This window comes from Medicago truncatula, chromosome 1 (genome assembly GCF_003473485.1).
Source record: "Medicago truncatula cultivar Jemalong A17 chromosome 1, MtrunA17r5.0-ANR, whole genome shotgun sequence".
NCBI lineage: Eukaryota > Viridiplantae > Streptophyta > Magnoliopsida > Fabales > Fabaceae > Medicago > Medicago truncatula.
Window position 1 is genome coordinate 8,350,889 of NC_053042.1, and position 17,739 is coordinate 8,368,627.

At 31.4% G+C, this 17,739-nt stretch overlaps 4 protein-coding genes across 4 annotated transcripts; 2 read left to right on the forward strand and 2 right to left on the reverse strand.

The window, feature by feature from the left end:
- The first annotated feature begins 1,629 nt into the window (after nucleotides 1-1,629).
- Nucleotides 1,630-6,578, forward strand: LOC11422770 (GDSL esterase/lipase EXL3). The gene is made up of 5 exons (XM_003589486.3): nucleotides 1,630-2,060; nucleotides 4,576-4,706; nucleotides 4,830-5,060; nucleotides 5,688-5,943; nucleotides 6,166-6,578. Exons 1-5 carry the CDS (start codon nucleotides 1,784-1,786, stop codon nucleotides 6,354-6,356), a joined length of 1,086 nt encoding a protein of 361 aa, XP_003589534.1. The 5' UTR covers nucleotides 1,630-1,783; the 3' UTR covers nucleotides 6,357-6,578.
- Nucleotides 6,579-9,352: 2,774 nt separating this feature from the next.
- Nucleotides 9,353-11,652, forward strand: LOC120580153 (uncharacterized). Its single transcript, XM_039833410.1, has 2 exons — nucleotides 9,353-9,506; nucleotides 10,103-11,652. Exon 2 carries the CDS (start codon nucleotides 10,503-10,505, stop codon nucleotides 11,253-11,255), a length of 753 nt encoding a protein of 250 aa, XP_039689344.1. The 5' UTR covers nucleotides 9,353-9,506; nucleotides 10,103-10,502; the 3' UTR covers nucleotides 11,256-11,652.
- Nucleotides 11,653-11,712: 60 nt separating this feature from the next.
- On the reverse strand, nucleotides 11,713-13,834 carry LOC120580152 (myelin transcription factor 1-like protein). The gene is made up of 2 exons (XM_039833407.1): nucleotides 12,986-13,834; nucleotides 11,713-11,897 (listed from the first exon to the last, which is right to left on the reverse strand). The coding sequence occupies exons 1-2, from the start codon at nucleotides 13,674-13,676 to the stop codon at nucleotides 11,818-11,820; spliced, it is 771 nt and encodes a 256-aa protein (XP_039689341.1). The 5' UTR covers nucleotides 13,677-13,834; the 3' UTR covers nucleotides 11,713-11,817.
- A 1,615-nt stretch (nucleotides 13,835-15,449) lies between these two features.
- Nucleotides 15,450-17,366, reverse strand: LOC11428098 (myelin transcription factor 1). Its single transcript, XM_003589491.3, has 2 exons — nucleotides 16,521-17,366; nucleotides 15,450-15,696 (listed from the first exon to the last, which is right to left on the reverse strand). Exons 1-2 carry the CDS (start codon nucleotides 17,189-17,191, stop codon nucleotides 15,693-15,695), a joined length of 675 nt encoding a protein of 224 aa, XP_003589539.1. The 5' UTR covers nucleotides 17,192-17,366; the 3' UTR covers nucleotides 15,450-15,692.
- Between the last annotated feature and the right edge of the window lie 373 nt (nucleotides 17,367-17,739).

The window sequence follows — 17,739 nt, forward strand, 5'->3', positions numbered from 1 at the left end:
TTGCAAATTTGTATATATATGGATATAAAATTTTCCATGATTTATTATTTTACAAAAACTTACGTTTTTCTAATCAAAATGGGACGATTGCATTCATAACTAACCGAATTGGTAGTGTCGATGATTTTTTAATCAAACTAATATAAGTCATAGATTTTTTTTACTATGAATATAATATAAGTCACAGATAAAGATACTGAGACTATAAAAGGTAAGTTTTTATTATTTTTTACTAAAAGGTAAGTTGTATATGGATAGAATTGGAAGGAGGAACCAAAACAACTAACGCAAATAGGTGACTCAGAAACCTTTATTTTTTCTTCTAGCGATCAAAATTTTATTACTTATGTGTATTTTTATAAACGTATGCTACACCTATTATATTAATTTGTGAAGTGCTGAAGTTGCAATTTTCTATAAATTATTTTTAATAGATGTGTGATATACACGTATATTGCACCTATTTATACAGGTCAACTTATTTGCATTTTAAATTAAAAAAAAAAAACCTCAAATTCCAACATTAACTTGTAAAAATATTATTATTTTTAAAAAAAAAGTGTAAGTTGTATATATGTTTGATATGCTGAGTAGTAAGGTAACCATATAAGTTTTTTTAGTTGAGAAAGAAGGAGTGTTCCCCAAATAGATTCGAACTTTATTATTTGTGATTATAAGACTATAAAATCAAACTCTTAGCATACAACTAACATTGCATGAAGGAGTACTCAAATACTTTAACTGTTCCATAAATTTGTTTGTTCAATGAATTTTAATATGAACCCGTTTAAACATTTGATTATCCAAAAAAAAATTTCATATAAAAACTAATTATTATTTTTATCATTATTATTAACTAATACATAGATAATAACCCAAAATAATTTCTTGGCTACGTGACCAACCTTCTACTCTTACCCTCCCAACCAACAACTTTAATTAACTATATAGGATGTGTTCAAAAAAAGAAGTGTTTAACTATTCTATTTTTGTAATAGTCCGCATTTCATATGGACCTCTAAAAAGGTTTAAACGTGGCACATATTACTTTTTAGCAAATTTTAATATTATTTATAAAAATTTATTAATTTTAATATTCTTTCCCTTTTTTTATTATTATTAAAATTTATTTCGTTACCAAAAATAGTAAGGACCCATCTTTGGATCTTTTTAAAAGTCCTCAATAGACAAACTTTGCTTGTGCATCAGGTTTTGCGAAGTCTCAATGTTTTTTATGAATTTAATTTGGCTTGTAAGTTCTTGGGTGATTTGAAAGGATAGGAATGCTAGAATTTTCCATGTTAAAGAAGTTACATAAAGCTACTTTCCTTTTGTTGGTTTAAGTTTAATTTTCGACTTATCACTATAAATTTTATGATTGATCACATGATCCATTTTTACGTTTGGGTGTTGGCTAATTGTTATTTTTACTGTTTGACACTTTGTTGTAATTACTGGTTATTCTCTTTGGCACACTTTGTATTGAAGGGATAGACCGTTGGTTATTAATATATCCTGTTTTGATTTGTTAAAGAAATAATTTAGTAACTTAAGTATCCAACGGCTTATACTGATATTAAATAAAAACAACTGCACGAGAGCCGTTTATAACACAATATGTGCTTATGACAACCCACATTGACTTGACAAGACCTCATGCAGATGCATTTACTTTATGATCCTAATTGTTGTATATATAATAATCATACCTAAAGCATTATCATACTTATAATTTCGGTCAAAGGAAGAAAGAAGTGTTTGTTGGAGGAGCTATATAGCTAGTATGATGCAGCTCACAACTTCTCCAATGGCTTCTTCATTTCTGATCCGTTTCATTGTATTATTTGCTTTGTGCTACAAAACGAAGGGTTTGATAAAGCTTCCACCAAATGTTACAGTTCCAGCAGTGATAGCATTTGGAGATTCAATAGTTGATTCAGGAAACAATAACGACCTCAAAACTTTGGTCAAATGCAATTTCCCTCCTTATGGCAAAGATTTTCAAGGTGGTGTCCCAACTGGTCGTTTTTGCAATGGAAAAATCCCCTCAGATATACTTGGTACTCTCTCTCTCTCTCTCTCTCTCTCTCTCTCTGTATATATATATATATATATATATATATATATACTCACTGTCATTTTCATCTTTGTCTTTTTTCTAGGTTAAAACTTTTTTAGTGAAAGACTCAGTTTCTCTTGATGTCATTATAACATTTTCCTTTCTATTTTATCTCATTCCTAAACTTCAAAGCAAAATAACTGTTCAGCTATATGCTCAAATTTAGAAACTTTCTTTTCTGTCTAGTTATGAGATCTTTTAATTTTGTACCGTTTTTCTTTCGGCCTATCATATTTCGTTTCGAGTGTGAATTGATAGTTGTGGCATTTTTTTATAGGTGGAAAAAAATTGTTGATAGTAGGGGTCCGAATGTAGAAATTTTGAGAAGGAAGACAAAATGACCGGAGAGGATAAGATAGGACAAAAAAACTAGTTTATTTTATCCTATCTCTTTGGTGCAGATATTTCATAAGGATATGATTAATATATCATATCTTGTCTCCCTATCTTAATCATCAAACAAATCCTTAATGTAAAATAAATTATAAATTCTACTGTTTTTTGTTTTTTTAAATTGAGCTGCAAAATCATTTATTTAGTATATATTAGTTAAATAATTTTTTCTTTTCATTTTTTATTTATTGTTTTTAAAAATAAAAACACCTGTTTTTTTTTTTTTTAAGGAACAAAGACCGTTTTTATGAAATTATATTTTCATACATTCTAAAAAAATTATGTCAACCCTACGATTCCTAGATGAAAGGAACATTAGTAGTTTGGAGTTTGATCGGCATGTAAATAATAACCAGGACCGACCCTTGCCAAGTGCAACAAGGCTCTTGAAACATGGCCTTACCTTTAGGAGGCCTCTAAATTTGAAAAAGAATTCCGTAGGTAAAGGTCTATAAAAGGTATCAATTTTAGTGTCAATTATGCCGTCTCCTTAAGTAAATGTTTATTTATCTATAGGTAAAGGTCATGTTTAAATCATTAGTCATATATTTGACTACAACTTAATTGTCTGTCGCCATAAATAGTGTTGGATTTTTTTCAATTATTTTTAAATGAAAATTGTCAAATTTGTAACCAGGCCTCCGAATTGTCGAGAACGACCCTAATAATAACTATCATATAGTATACTCTATTGTCACAGAGAATCACATATCTTCCTTCTGTAAAACAATATCACGAGCCCTCCTTAGATTATAATATTATATTTTTAAATATTTTTTAATTTAAATTTTTATTTAAAATTTCTCTAATTAATACCATAAAAAAAAAATTATTTCCAGCCACTATGATGTTTTATAATTAAAATCTTAACCATTAAACATTTACACTAAAATATATTCTTTCGTCCTATATCCTTAACATAACATTAGTTTCAGTCATTTATCTTTTTTTTAAAATCGTTTTAGTCATTTATCTTTCATTTTAGTCCTTCATCTTTTTACCTAATATTTTTTTAAATCATTTATCTTTCGCAAAACTATACAAATTTATTCCTATTTTTTGTGAAATACAAGTTTATTCTTTTATTAAAGACTAAAACAAGTATTAGGTAAACGATAAAGGACTAAAATGAATCAAAAAAGGGTAAATGACCAAGTCGAATCAAAAAATGATTAAGGACCAAGATGAATATTAGTTAAAAGATAAATGACAAAAATATTTTTCAAAAAAGAATGACGAAAATATATGTTAGCCTATTTATTTTTAATTTCTTTTTGTAGGTACCTTAGATACTTTGTCAGAAACAAATATATAATATTTACTGGCGTTTGAAGTGCAACCTTAAAAACAAATATCCTACCTCAAGTGTTTGAAATATATATATACCTTATATTGTCTTGTAGCTAGATGGAAACAATATAGTTGAGATAGGAAACCCAAATGAACATGGTCAATCATGTTCTTCTAAAGAGATTAGTCATTGACAAAACCATGATACTCTGTACACCTTAGATTTAGTAGGTTCTTAACATACTAGTAGCTATTTAGTCAATGTGAACAGACTAAACCCTGGATATAGCTCTTAAGTATGTGTATTACGAGTGATTCGCCAAATTTAGTTCATGAAATTGTAATAGTTGATAATTCAATCTTAAATTTGAAAAACAAATGACAAAATAACTCATAAAATTGGAATTTTTGTCATATTAATATCTTCTAGATGTAGGGTATAGAAGAGGGGTGATAGTGTGAAAAAGAGAGGGGAGAAGAAGAAGGAATGCTGTGGAACTCTAACTTATGACACGAGGTCCACGATTTGGATGTTTGTTGTCACATCAAAACATACACTTTAGAAGTTTTATGAATCCAAACAAACAAAATGCAAGTTAAAATAGAATTTCCTATATTTGCAGCTATCAATAAAATCAGCATGGTATTGTATTAGATGAGATATTCTGACTTGTAAGGTCGAGATCTCGACCACTTATAAACACATATGTATGTTATTTAAGGTGTATGTACCTGCATAAATCATATTCTCATTGCAATCAATTTACTTGCAGCTGAACAATTCGGTATCAAGGGGTATGTACCTGCATATTTGGATCCAAATCTCAAATCCAGTGATCTTCTTACAGGCGTAGGCTTTGCCTCCGGAGCTTCAGGATATGATCCTTTGACACCACAAATAGCGGTAAATAAAAACTTATATTTGAGATATATTTAAAATTTGATGTTAAAATTGACTTTAGTGTGGGTGGAAATTGATAATTGCTATTGACCATTGTTTTGTGAATTGCTTGTACAATGTAATCAGTCAGTAATACCATTATCTGCTCAACTAGACATGTTCAAAGAATACATTGGGAAGTTGAAAGGCATTGTTGGTGAGGAAAGAACAAACTTCATACTGGCCAATAGTCTTTTTGTTGTTGTGGGAGGTAGTGACGACATTGCCAACACCTATTATGTTGTTCATGCCAGATTGCAATATGACATTCCTGCTTACACTGACCTTATGTCCAACTCAGCCACTAATTTTATAAAGGTAACTAACTAACTACTACTATATATAGTGTCATAATTAAGGGGATAAGATGGGCTTTTTATTTTATAGAAATGGGTTTAACCCATTTGAAAATTACTAAAATGGTACGAGAAATTTAAAACAAGGGTGTTTTCTAGGTCTTCTAGATTGCTCACCACTTGAAAAAGCCGATCATGAGATAACTTCCGATTGAAACATATCTTTCGATATGTTTGTATCATCAGAAGATACGTTCCGATATATTGAAGGGCTTTTAACCAAACATAAAGGCTTATAGAGCAATTGTAAGTTGTAACTAATACACTTTTTAATTTCTTTTACAAAATACCACATGTACTTCATGATTTTATAATTTCTTTTACAAACTAGGAAAGCATTATAAGTTTTCTTTTTACATCTAAGTCACAATTTGCAATGTTTTAAATATTGAACTCATGTACAACTTACACATATTTTAGTAAATATTTTTTCACTTGTAGCATATTTTGAAAAAATAGCCGTATCAAAAATATGAATCAACAAAGAGTATAGTAATTATAGCTTAGTTTGTTTTAGCATTACCGGTGTGTTTCAATTTTTAATTTAATTATATGATTTTTTTTTTTTCCATCTTGAATAAATTGATAGGAAATATATAAACTTGGAGCTCGTAGAATTGCTGTACTGGGTGCACCACCAATTGGATGTGTGCCATCACAGAGAACTCTCGCAGGAGGGATAGTAAGAGAGTGTGCAGAAAAGTATAATGATGCAGCAAAGTTATTCAACTCAAAACTCTCAAAGCAGCTTGATTCTCTAAGTCAGAACTCACCCAATAGCCGGATAGTTTACATTGATGTTTACACTCCTCTACTTGATATCATTGTCAACTACCAAAAATATGGTAATTCCTATTTTATCTTAACTTAATTAGTCATAGAATTGTTAGAATAAATTTAGAGTTCTTTTATTACAAATTATAAAAAAAAATTGACTTTTCACATTCGATAATTTAGAGGTATAATTTTAAATTTATTTAAAAAATATATATATTTTGTAATTTGTTCAATATTATCGTCTTAAATTCTTAAAAATAAATTGTATTTTTTTATTTTTTGAATTGCAGGCTTCAAAGTTGTGGACAGAGGTTGTTGTGGCACAGGGAAACTAGAGGTTGCAGTGTTATGCAACCCTTTAGATGCTACTTGTTCTGATGCTTCAGAATATGTCTTTTGGGATAGTTATCATCCTACAGAACGAGCATATAGAAAGCTCGTAGATTCAGTCCTTGAAAGATATTTGAACAGATTGATATGAGCTTCATTGATTTAATTTGACTTCCAAGATAGTTTATCATATTTCTATGGTGCAGCCAAATTTGTATTTTGATGAGTTTATTGAATTGCTTACTTGATTGCTTAAGTATTTCTTTGGTGTGGGTGATTGTTTAAGTTCTGTTACTTGGAGACTTCATATATTCACAAATAGGACGGACATCCCTTGATTTTTCTCTATGAAATGTATCTTTCTATTTGGCAATTGATTAGTAAAATTTATATTAACAATATTTAAGTTTAAAATTTAATTTGTATGTGCTTACAAATTACAATGCACAATGGTTTTATGTTGAGGACCAATCATATATATATCACATCATTTAGAAGAGCAAACAAACAAATTAGTCATTAAAATCGTAAATATGTGAACTGACGAACACATTTTATTTTATTTTTTTTTACGGAAAGAAATTTTCATTCAACGATAATTTTTCAAGCATGATTCGGCACCTAGATTTCAAGCAACTGAGACTAGCTCAAGCAGCAACATTTTTGCTTCTTCTAATAAACTTAAAGATACATTTGGAAGACTAGAAAGAAAACTCTTAAAATCTTGCACAATGTTTTCCAATTGAGCATCACAAACATTCCTTCTAAGCACTTGACCTAGACTTCCAAATCTGTTTCAATGGTAATTTCTACCAAGTGATTTGAAGCTAGGATCCAGCTTGATAGCTTCAACAAATGTTGGAGAAGCTTTGATCTTCTCTATGTGAGTAACAGCAAACTTAACCATTCCAAGCTGATTTCTCATGATAAAACCCTAACCTGTGCTGTCATTTAAGAAACATCCCGCATCAATGTTGACTTTATATTTGAATTGCTCTGGAGGTTCTCAACTGCTGGCAGGGCTCTCTCTCACATTCTTAATTGGATTTGCACAGTTTGCTGAGTTAAATTCTGCTACAAACTCAAACAGCAGCAACAATAGTGGTAATTGGACAAAATTTCTTTTTTAAAAATCATTATTATGGATGGGTGATTAACCTTTTTAACTTGTATACCAATGCGGGCTAGACTTAGGCCAACAGATCAAAACTGTTATCATTTGCAGACGGACCAAATCGGTTAGTTTAAAGTCCGAGTTTATGTGGAGCGGGTTACATGTGGTAGAGGCCAACCCCCATACCCAACCTTATGTTATAACAGAATTTCAAAAAAAAAAAAAAAGATGATATTCCAAATTCAGTTTTATTTTCGGAAATTATTAATAATTGTTTTATGGAAACTTTTTTTATTATCGAAAAAGTTTTCATAGTTTTCTGTAAATAAAATGTAAACCAAAAATGTTTTTTTTTTTGTAGATAGACGAAATGGCAAAGCCATTATAAACTCGCACACACAAAAATGTTAATTATATATTAATGGAATATTTAACAAACTAGGAATATTTTAGCATACCAAAAATGATATGAAGGGGATGACTCAATGACTCATTTTCGAGTCGGAAATGTTGAAAGTAGGAGTGAAAAATGAAAAGTTAAAAAAAAAAGGTAAACATGACATTTCAACCAATGTGTAGGTTTTTTTTTTTTTTTATGAAGAGGAAATTAAAAGACAGGAAAAACAAACTAGCCAATCCGCTGCCAAAATACCCTAGAGGTATCCTCAAGCAGGATGATATCCAATTGAGGAGGAGAAGTCCACATCTTCAAGGATTCGGTATTAGCTGCACCAAATTTAGCCAACCAGTCAGCACATTTCTTCCCTTCTCTCAAAGTATGACTAAATGAGACCACAAATGGAAGAGAATAAAACTTCATAATGAGAGAAAGACATATTCTAAAACATAATATCTTATCATTCTGAGCCATTTTCAGCTAACAAATAAGTAGCTCTACCACAAGATCCAGAAAAACCATGATTACAATTTCCCATATTGTTTCTCAGAAGACGTTCAAAACCTGCATTACTAGGATTGACAAAAGAAGTTTCGTCCACATTGATTTTAATAAAGTCTTTCGGTGGAGGATTCCAATGAACTTAACGGGTCACATGACATTTATTTGTTGGACAAAGGATATTATGTTATTAACTGATGCCGAGGTAGCTTTTCTAACATTTTGAAAAATCTCTTCATAATTTCTATTCCACCAAATTTCATAGCAGGCTACTATGAACGTAGTACATGTAGCAATGTGTAGGGGTTAAGTAAAGATGTAGAGATACAAGTAAATTTTTTAATTGTATGTTCGGTTCTTCTTTACAAAAATTGATTCTAGATGAATTGATTCCGACTAAAAGTGAGTTGATGGTAAAAAAAATTACAAATATTAATTAGAGTTGATTTTATTTCCAAAAAATTCCAATCATGATTTTATAAAGTTAGAATTGCTTATAGCATTAATTTTTGGGTAAATAACTCTTTTCGTCCCTGTACTATTAGCGAATCCCGGTTTTAGTCCCTGTAAAATAAAAGATTTAGATTTTGTCCCTGAAATTTCATATTCTTCCACTTTTGGTTCCTCTTTTCATCACGTCAGCAGAATCTGCATAAATTACGTCCCTGTAATTTCAGATTCCTCCTACTTTTGGTCCATGTAATTTTAGATTCCTCCACTTTAATTAGTCCCTCATTTTTCATGCCATGTATGCAGATTCGGCTGACATGGTGGAATGAGGGACCAAAAGTGGAAGAATATGAAATTACAGGGACAAAATCTAAATCTTTTTTTTTTACAGGGACTAAAACTAGAATTCGTTAATATTATAGGGACGAAAAGAGGTATTTACCCTTAATTTTTTTATTTATTTTTTGACAAATTGCTTGTAGCACTTGAAAAGCCTTTTAAGGGCCTCTTAACATGAAACGAAACACCCTCTAGGACTAATTTATCATTCATGTGAAAATATTAAGCACTAATTTGATTTATTTTTTTTTGCTATGGAATAAATATATTAACCCAAATATTACCTAAAAGAAAATATAACTCAAATATACAAGAACCAGGGTTCAAATATAACAGGTTAAAAGAAAAGACTAGGTTCAAATCACAAGCCGAGAAATTTTACGGTTCTATTTCCTCTGCTTCTTCCAGCATCATCTTTGAGAGGAAAATTGAGAAAATCAAAGAGAAAATACATCATGAAAGTTTGAACCTGTGGAGCTGCTTACAATTGACTGAAACTGGTAAATCTTATGTGTCCATTTATTTTTTCTCTTCTCTTCCGTGTTAATTTCTCTGATTCCAGATATTTTGTTGCTGCGTTTTGTATAGCGTCCGTGTCATGTGCATTTGATCTCCATATAATTAATTGCATCTCTGGTTTAGGTGCTATTTTTTTAATAACAAATGTAGAATATTAGTATGTTAATAGTTAGGTTAGTATTGTTTTCTCTCGTGACGATTAAATTGATTATCAGTTTCTGCAATGTACACGTTTCTGTTGTTTTTATATAGTTATGAGTTACTGCTATTAGTTTTATGTGTGTAATATGAATATCCCTTCCACATCATATTGGAGCTCTGATCAGTGACGATGTTATTTTCCGCACTTTCTTCGTCATAGTCTTCTGAGCAGTATTTTTATTACTAATATTTGCAAGGGACAAGTATTCTGCAGTGGTTCAGTGAAAAAAAATAAATACAAGTATACTAGTTGGAATTCCTTTTTTTTTTTATATAGTGATGTCAAGACACTTTAGTGATCCTTTTACATCAAAATCAAAAGAAACTTATACTTATTTTAATACACTAATGTTTGCAACTTGCAATGATTCTGCAGTGGCTCGTTGAAATGAAAACGGATGAGATGGAAAAAAACAACACATTGATAAATCTACCTGTTGATGTGTTGGAATTGATTATGAAGCGTTTTCCCCTTAAAGATTGCCTTAGATTACGAGCAATATGCCGTTCTTGTAGGAAAACACAATTTCTAATGTCATTGAAAACAAGCATTGCTGCCATGCATTTACCTGAATTGCCACTAGTTTCATTACAGTCCAAAAATTCAGTGTTCTTTTATAGCCTGAGTACAAAAATTGTACTTCCCCTTAGAACACCACTGGAAGAACACTGATAAATGTGTTGGCTCAGTTGAAGGATGGTTGATTGTAAGTGACTATTCTGAAAAAGGTTTTGCAAAAATTTTCTTCTTGAATCCAGTGATTGATGTTAGAATCATGATACCATCAAAATTGTACTTGCCCTCCAACTCTTCCGTCCCAGGTAATAGAATATCACGTTTGAAGAAATTGGTGGCCTCTTCCAAACCAAATTGTGATGGTTCTGATTGTTATTTAGTCGGTCTTTTGAGTGATTTTTGCCACATTGTAATTTATAAACTCTTTGACCAGTCATGGACTATAGTTGAACCAGATAGGGATTCAAAGACTTATTTTATGGATGTGGAAATTATTGGTACAAAATTGTATGCAAGTAACCCATCCTCATATTCTATTTTAGTTTATGATCTCAAAGACTCCACAAATGGACCTCCAAAAGCTAAAGTGTTGGTTAAGCTTCCAAAAAGGCCATCAGAATTAAGCATAATTGGCAACCATTGTTTATGTTTTCTAGCCAAAGATGAAGCGTTGAGAGAGTTATACTTCATTTATACGTTCTGCAATGCGGAGTTTGAAACTCAAGATCTTGTCTCTGACAGTTTGATAATTACCTCGGCATTTGTTAAGCCACCTCGGGTTACTGGCTTTGAATTGTTCAAACTGGTCACAAACAAGGATCATATTGAGTGGAAGAATGTGAAGCTGGAAGATAGGGTAGTTTTTGTTAGTAACTATAAGAGCATGATAATGTCAAGAGATGAACTCGATTGGAATAAAAAGTTAATTAAGGGAAATAGCACCTACTTTGTGATTACGTATACCCACACTAAGATTTTAGCATCATTGATGTTCTTTGTAATATGTTATTAGTAAAAAATTCTGCACACTTGGCAGATTAGTGTAGATAATTTTTACATTTTGGATTATTTTAGCATCAACCAAAACTTAGTCTTCTTCTTCTTCTTCTTCTGGTTTTCTATTCTACATACACCAGCAATATGTAACTGTCCCAAGATTCTTTTTTCTTTACACACTTTATACAATCCTCAAATACTCGAATACATTCACAAACATAATTCTCGCACATCTGCATATTTTCGCATACATTCACATACATATATAGGGGATTACAGACCTTTCATTTGATTCGTTTTCGGTAGTAGATGGATGCTTAAAGTGAAAGACAGATATATTTTGTTTGAGAATTTGTGTGTGTGTGTCTTTATAACATAAGGAACCTAAACAAAAACAAAAGCTACACTAGACTGAAAAACCACCCCACTAATTGCTAAAACATAAACTCAATTACAGGAAGGAGCAAAATCCATGTAACAACAGAAGATAATGTAACAGAATAAAAAAACCAGTCATTCTGCATAACAGAAAAATTCAGAAACAGAAATTGCATTGCTAAAGAACCCTGCTACAGACATTATCCGAACAGAAGCCCAAAGACAATACCAGACCACCAACCCCTCCAGGTAAAACAACACGCCTCAAGACACCATACACCTACAAGAGGCCAAACTAATTCTTTTCATAACCCAGAAGAAGAAAACAAAAACATGATTGGCTCGGACTTAGTATTATAGTCATATTAATTCATTTTAATTATGTCATAAAGTGATACCCGACATCATCAGACCTATAAATTGTTTTCTTCGGTTTAAAGTTTCAACAACTTAAAATTGTATATATACATACAAATTTGGATCCTCTAAAGTGAGTTAATTATAAAGTGAGAAAATCAAGGGTTGTTATTGTAACTCATTCATGATTTGTTATTATGTACTTACAATACTTACCTTTAAATTGTTCATTGACGGTTTAATACTCACTTTACACTCTAAAGTGAGTTGCTCACTTTAGAGGAGCCAGATCCAATGTATACTAGACATACATGCTAGAAGACTTCAGTTCTAAAATGGTTGCTTCCAATTGAAATTATGAAACATGAGGATCAACAATTCATATATTTTTCTCATTTGGTAAGTTAGAGAAGAATTTGATTGTTATAATGAACTAAATGAAACCAAAACCAAAGTTTCAAGCAAATTTAAAGACAAAGTTCACTCTTTTGGTTTTTAAATATGCAAAAACCAAACTTCATCAGGAAATTGGAAATAGCTTAAACTGTCCATTGATTCCACATAAATATTTGGGGAAGACATTAACATTAAGAGAAATCTCCAGATTCAAACAAATACCCTAAAGCAGGACATGAAATTAGCAAAGCAGAGGATAACATCAAGAAAAATTTTCAGAATATAACAGACATAGTTTTACATACTTCAAACATTGAAGATGAGTGACAGGAAACCAGACATAGTTATAAAACCAACCTAATTCATTTTCTATATAAACAAAAATAAAAACCACCCTACTTCATGTTTATAAGATGAACCGAAACTTTTTCAGCTCCCTGAATAAGTACCATACAGGACATGAAATTAGCAATGCAGAGGTTAACACTTAACATCATGAGCAGAATTTTCAGAATGTTAAATACAGAGTTTTTCATGCTTCAAACTGAAATTAACAAGGCAAGAAATTTTACTAGAGATAAATCCGCATAAAGCTTTTGAGAAAATTCATTTTACCCTCCATAGTTTGCATTTCAACTCTGATACTTTCTAAGTTCCCTTTTAATTCCATTCTATCCTCCATAGACTTGATAGACTCGAGAAAATTCAGCATCAAGTTTTTGAAATATCTAATAAACACCAAAGAATTATCCATCACAGCCACCTTAATTATCATCCATTTTTCATCCAGATTATCCAGATTTTCTCCCTTCTTCTCCAATTGTTTCGCTTTTTCCATAAATGTATTTAGCTCAGCCAACACATTCATCTTCCATTCTTCCTCTTCTTCTTCAGCATCAACGTCACCATCTTCTTCTTCTTCCTCCTCTTCTGCATCAACATCACCGTCTTCTTCTTCTTCTTCCTCCTCTTCAGAATCAACATCACCATCTTCTTCATCCTCCTCTTCAGCAGCAGCACCATTAAAACCAAGATCAAGATCTTCCTCGTTGCCGTCATCTTCTTTTTCTTGCTCTTCTTTAATACGAGATTTGAGAGCATTGAATTGTTCATCGGTCTTACGACATATAAAAGTGAGGTCGTTGTCCGAAGTACGAAAGTGATTCGTCATGAAAAGAGGATCAAGAACTAACGATTTCCAAAGCTTGCAAACGCACCTCAACTCAAGATGATTACTTAAATCAACTCTTGAGAGAATTTCGATCATCACTTCATTCGGGAGTGACATTGCCGTTGCTTTCGCCATAGGAAAATATGATGAGGTGGCTGGAAAATGACAATTACGGTGGCGGAAAGGGTTGCGAGTAAGAGAGGTGTGGCCACTGGTTAAAAAGGGGAAAGGAAAGGGTCTGTTTGTTTTGATAGAATGAGAGAAGATAAATAGAAGTAAATAATATGGAAGAGAACTGATAGGACTTGAAAGTTATGTTCACAATTGTAAGAGACAACTTTGTTACTACAACAACATTTTTTAACATTTCAGGACAATGCACAATTTTCAAAATTAAGTTTCTACATTGCGCTTTTTAAGTTATGTCTTAAGGGAGCAAGTTAGCATTTCTCTTATATTTTAAGTATCTTTATAACCTCTGCATTTATTGATTTATTCCTTTTTAAGCTTATTAACTTGTGTCACAAGTTAGCGTGACGCAAAAAATAATGTTGCATTAACACAGTAAAAAACTTATTTTAGATTTTATTTTTCAAACATACACCTATTTTGTAATAGAGGGGTACGATTTCTAACTTTTTTTAGAGGGTACATAGGATCATTCCATTTTACTTATCCATTTATTATTATTATTATTATTTTGAGGTGTATATTAAATATTGAGTCAAATATGTTTTTCGTCTCTATAAAATTGAATCTTTTAAGTTTATTCCTTACCTCATTGTATGCTTTGTTAGAGTCCACTTGTTACGAATTAAAATATAAGTGATTTTGACCTTCAATAATTTAGAGATTATTTTATAGAGATTTACAAAAAAAATTAGAATCATTCTTAGAAAAAAATAGAAACTATTTTTGTAAGTTTAGTGATTATCATCCATTGTTCATCTGGATAATCCTTCTCAATTGTTTCCCTTTTTCTTCAAGAGCAAAAGCGTTCATCATCAATTGTTCCTCTACTAATTGCCTCTTATTCTTCAGCATCAACATTAGAAATTTGTTGATATGGCTTTGAAGTTAAAGAGCGAAATGGACCAGAATCAAGTATCACAATTTGTATATTCAATATTTTTGTGGCTTATGAAATGACTATAAAATAGTTTTGAACTTTGATTGTGCACCTTTTGGACTTTGAAAGGACTATTTCATGGTTTATGATAAGTTACACTTTTTTTTAGGGAATTGAATGATAAGTTACACTTGTCTAGCTAGCATATTCATAAAATATGTAATATTCTTTTTTCAATAAAATATGTATTCTATTCAATGTGTTGAATTACAAGTCTCAGAGCTCAAAGTCCAAAACTATTTTTTCTTCCTAGGACGTTCCACACCTTTGGAGAAAGGGAAGTCAAAGTGTTCGGCATCAAAGGGAGGTGAATTATATGATAGTGTAACTAAGAGTGGATTACTATATTCTTCAATGTCTTCATCATGTGCCTGTCAACTGAAAAACAACTTCAATCACCAAATGGCGTGCCTTACAGTCTTTTAAATCAATTGAGGCAGATGTAAACACATGAAGATAAAATATTCACGCAATCAAGAATTTGAAAATTTGTGATTAATTTGCATCATTGATGTAATAAGCAATATTCCTTTTGCTGAAATGGTTTTGTAGTTGAAGAACGAAATAGAGTAGAATCAAGTATTACAGTTTGTATACTCATCGAAATTTGAGAAAGAAATCAGTGTGGTATTCTATATAATGAAAAATATCTTCAACACCAAAATGGTGTGACTTAAAGCCTGAGACTATCCATTGATTCCACAGAAAAATTTGAGGCAGGGGTTAAACATCAAGAGAAATTTTCAGATTCAAACAAACAAATAACCCAATGTAGGAAATGAAATTATCAAGGGAAGTTTTCAGAATGTTAACCAACAAAGTTTTCATACATTAAATTCAAAACTTTCATTAAAAACAAGATAAAAACCAGCCTAATTCATATTTATTAAATGGAGAAATAAAAACCAGCCAACTAGATGTTTATAAATGAGCCGATTGTAGTGCAGATCTTCAGCATTCATTCGTGAGACTATTGAAGGAACCACACACTTACATGATCAATGATGCTGATCTATATCTATCTACCTGCAAATGAAAGACAACGGAAGGAAAACAATACATAATCAGTATCAATATTAAAGTTACCATTTTCATATTATATAGTACATTCAATTCTAATCCTAGATAACTACCTAAAAACCATTCAAATAATATCTATACAAGGCATATGCAAAATCAATTTTCAATTAAATATTCAATTTCCTAACCTAACGTCTTGAAGGAGCTGCACTACACATTCATATTGTTTTAGTCATATTTTCAGTACACTATTTTCTAGATAGATCCATCTTTAATTACACACAAATGTTGATTGTTATAATGAACTAAATGAAACTAAAACCAAATTTAAAGACAAAGTTCACTCTTTTGGTTTTTAAATATGCAAAAACCAAACTTCCATCAGGCAATTGGAAATAGCTTAAACTGTCCATTGATTCCACATAAATATTTGGGGAAGACATTAACATTAAGAGAAATCTCCAGATTCAAACAAATACCCAAAAGCAGGAAATGAAATTAGCAAGGCAGTGGATAGCATCAAGAGAAATTTTTAGAATATAACAGACATAGTTTTACATACTTCAAACATTGAAAATGAGTGACAGGAAACCAGACATAGTTATAAAACCAACCTAATTCATTTTCTATATAAACAAAAATAAAAACCACCCTACTTCATGTTTATAAGATGAACCGAAACTTTTTCAGCTCCCTGAATAATTACCATACAGGACATGGAATTAGGAATGCAGAGGTTAACACCATGAGCAAAATTTTCAGAATATTAAAGACAGAGTTTTTCATTCTTCAAACTTTGAAAATGAAATTAACAAGGCAAGAAATTTTACTCGAGATAGATCTGCGTAAAGATTTCGAGACACTTCATTTTGTACTCCATAGTTTGCATTTCAACTCTGATACTTTCTGAGTTCCCTTTTAATTCCACTCTATCCTCCATAGACTTGATAGACTCAAGAAAATTCAGCGTAAAGTTTTTGATATATCTAACAAACAGCAAAGAATTATCCAACACAACCACCTTAATTATCATCCATTTTTCGTCAAGACTATCCAGATTTTCTCCCTTCTTCTCGAATTGTTTCTCTTTTTCCATAAATTTAATTAGCTCAGCCAACACATTCTTCTTCGAATACTCCTCTTCTTCTTCCTCCTCTTCAGCATCAACATCACCATCTTCTTCCTCCTCCTCTTCCTCCTCTACAGCAGCAGCACCATTAAAATCAAGATCAAGATCTTCCTCGTTGCCGTCATCTTCTTTTTCTTGTTCTTCCTTAATACGTGATTTGAGAGCATTGAATTGTTCATTGGCCTTACGACATAGAGAAGTGAGGTCGGTGATCGAAGTGAGAAAGTAATTCTTCATGAAAATTGGATCAAGAAATAACGATTTCCACAGCTTGCAAACGCACCTCAACTCAAGATGATTACTTGAATCGACTCTTGAAAGAATTTCGATCATCACTTCATCCGGGAGTGACATTGCCGTTGCTTCTGTCATAGGAAAATGTGATGAGGTGGCCGGAAAATGGCAGTTACGGTGGCATTGGATGCGGTTTCGGCGGATATGGTTTCAAGTGAGAGAGAAGTGGCCGCTGCTGGTAAAAAAAGAGAAAGCGTCTTGTTGTTTTGATAGAATTAGAGAAGATAAATAGAAATGTGGAAGAGACAAAGTGTTAATTGTAATGACTCATGAATGCATGTGAGAACTGAGAGGACTTTAAATTGTGTCCTCAATTAGGGTGTCACGTCAGCGTAGATTGAGTCAAAATTGGTCTTGGGGGTCAAAACTGCCACAGATGCAAAATTTAGGGGACGGTTTTGTAGTTTTTATTCTTAGAGGGTCAAAATTGAAACTTTGGAAAAATTAGGGGCTAAAACTGCTATTAAACCTTTTAAGAGTTTTATATTTCGCATCATGAGCACAAGTAATCTAAAAAAAGAAGTAAAACATAAACTTTCTATTGAAAATATAACTTTTTAACCTTTACGATTATTGAATGCACAATTTTTAAAATTAAGTTTCTACATTTGATTTTTTAACTTGTG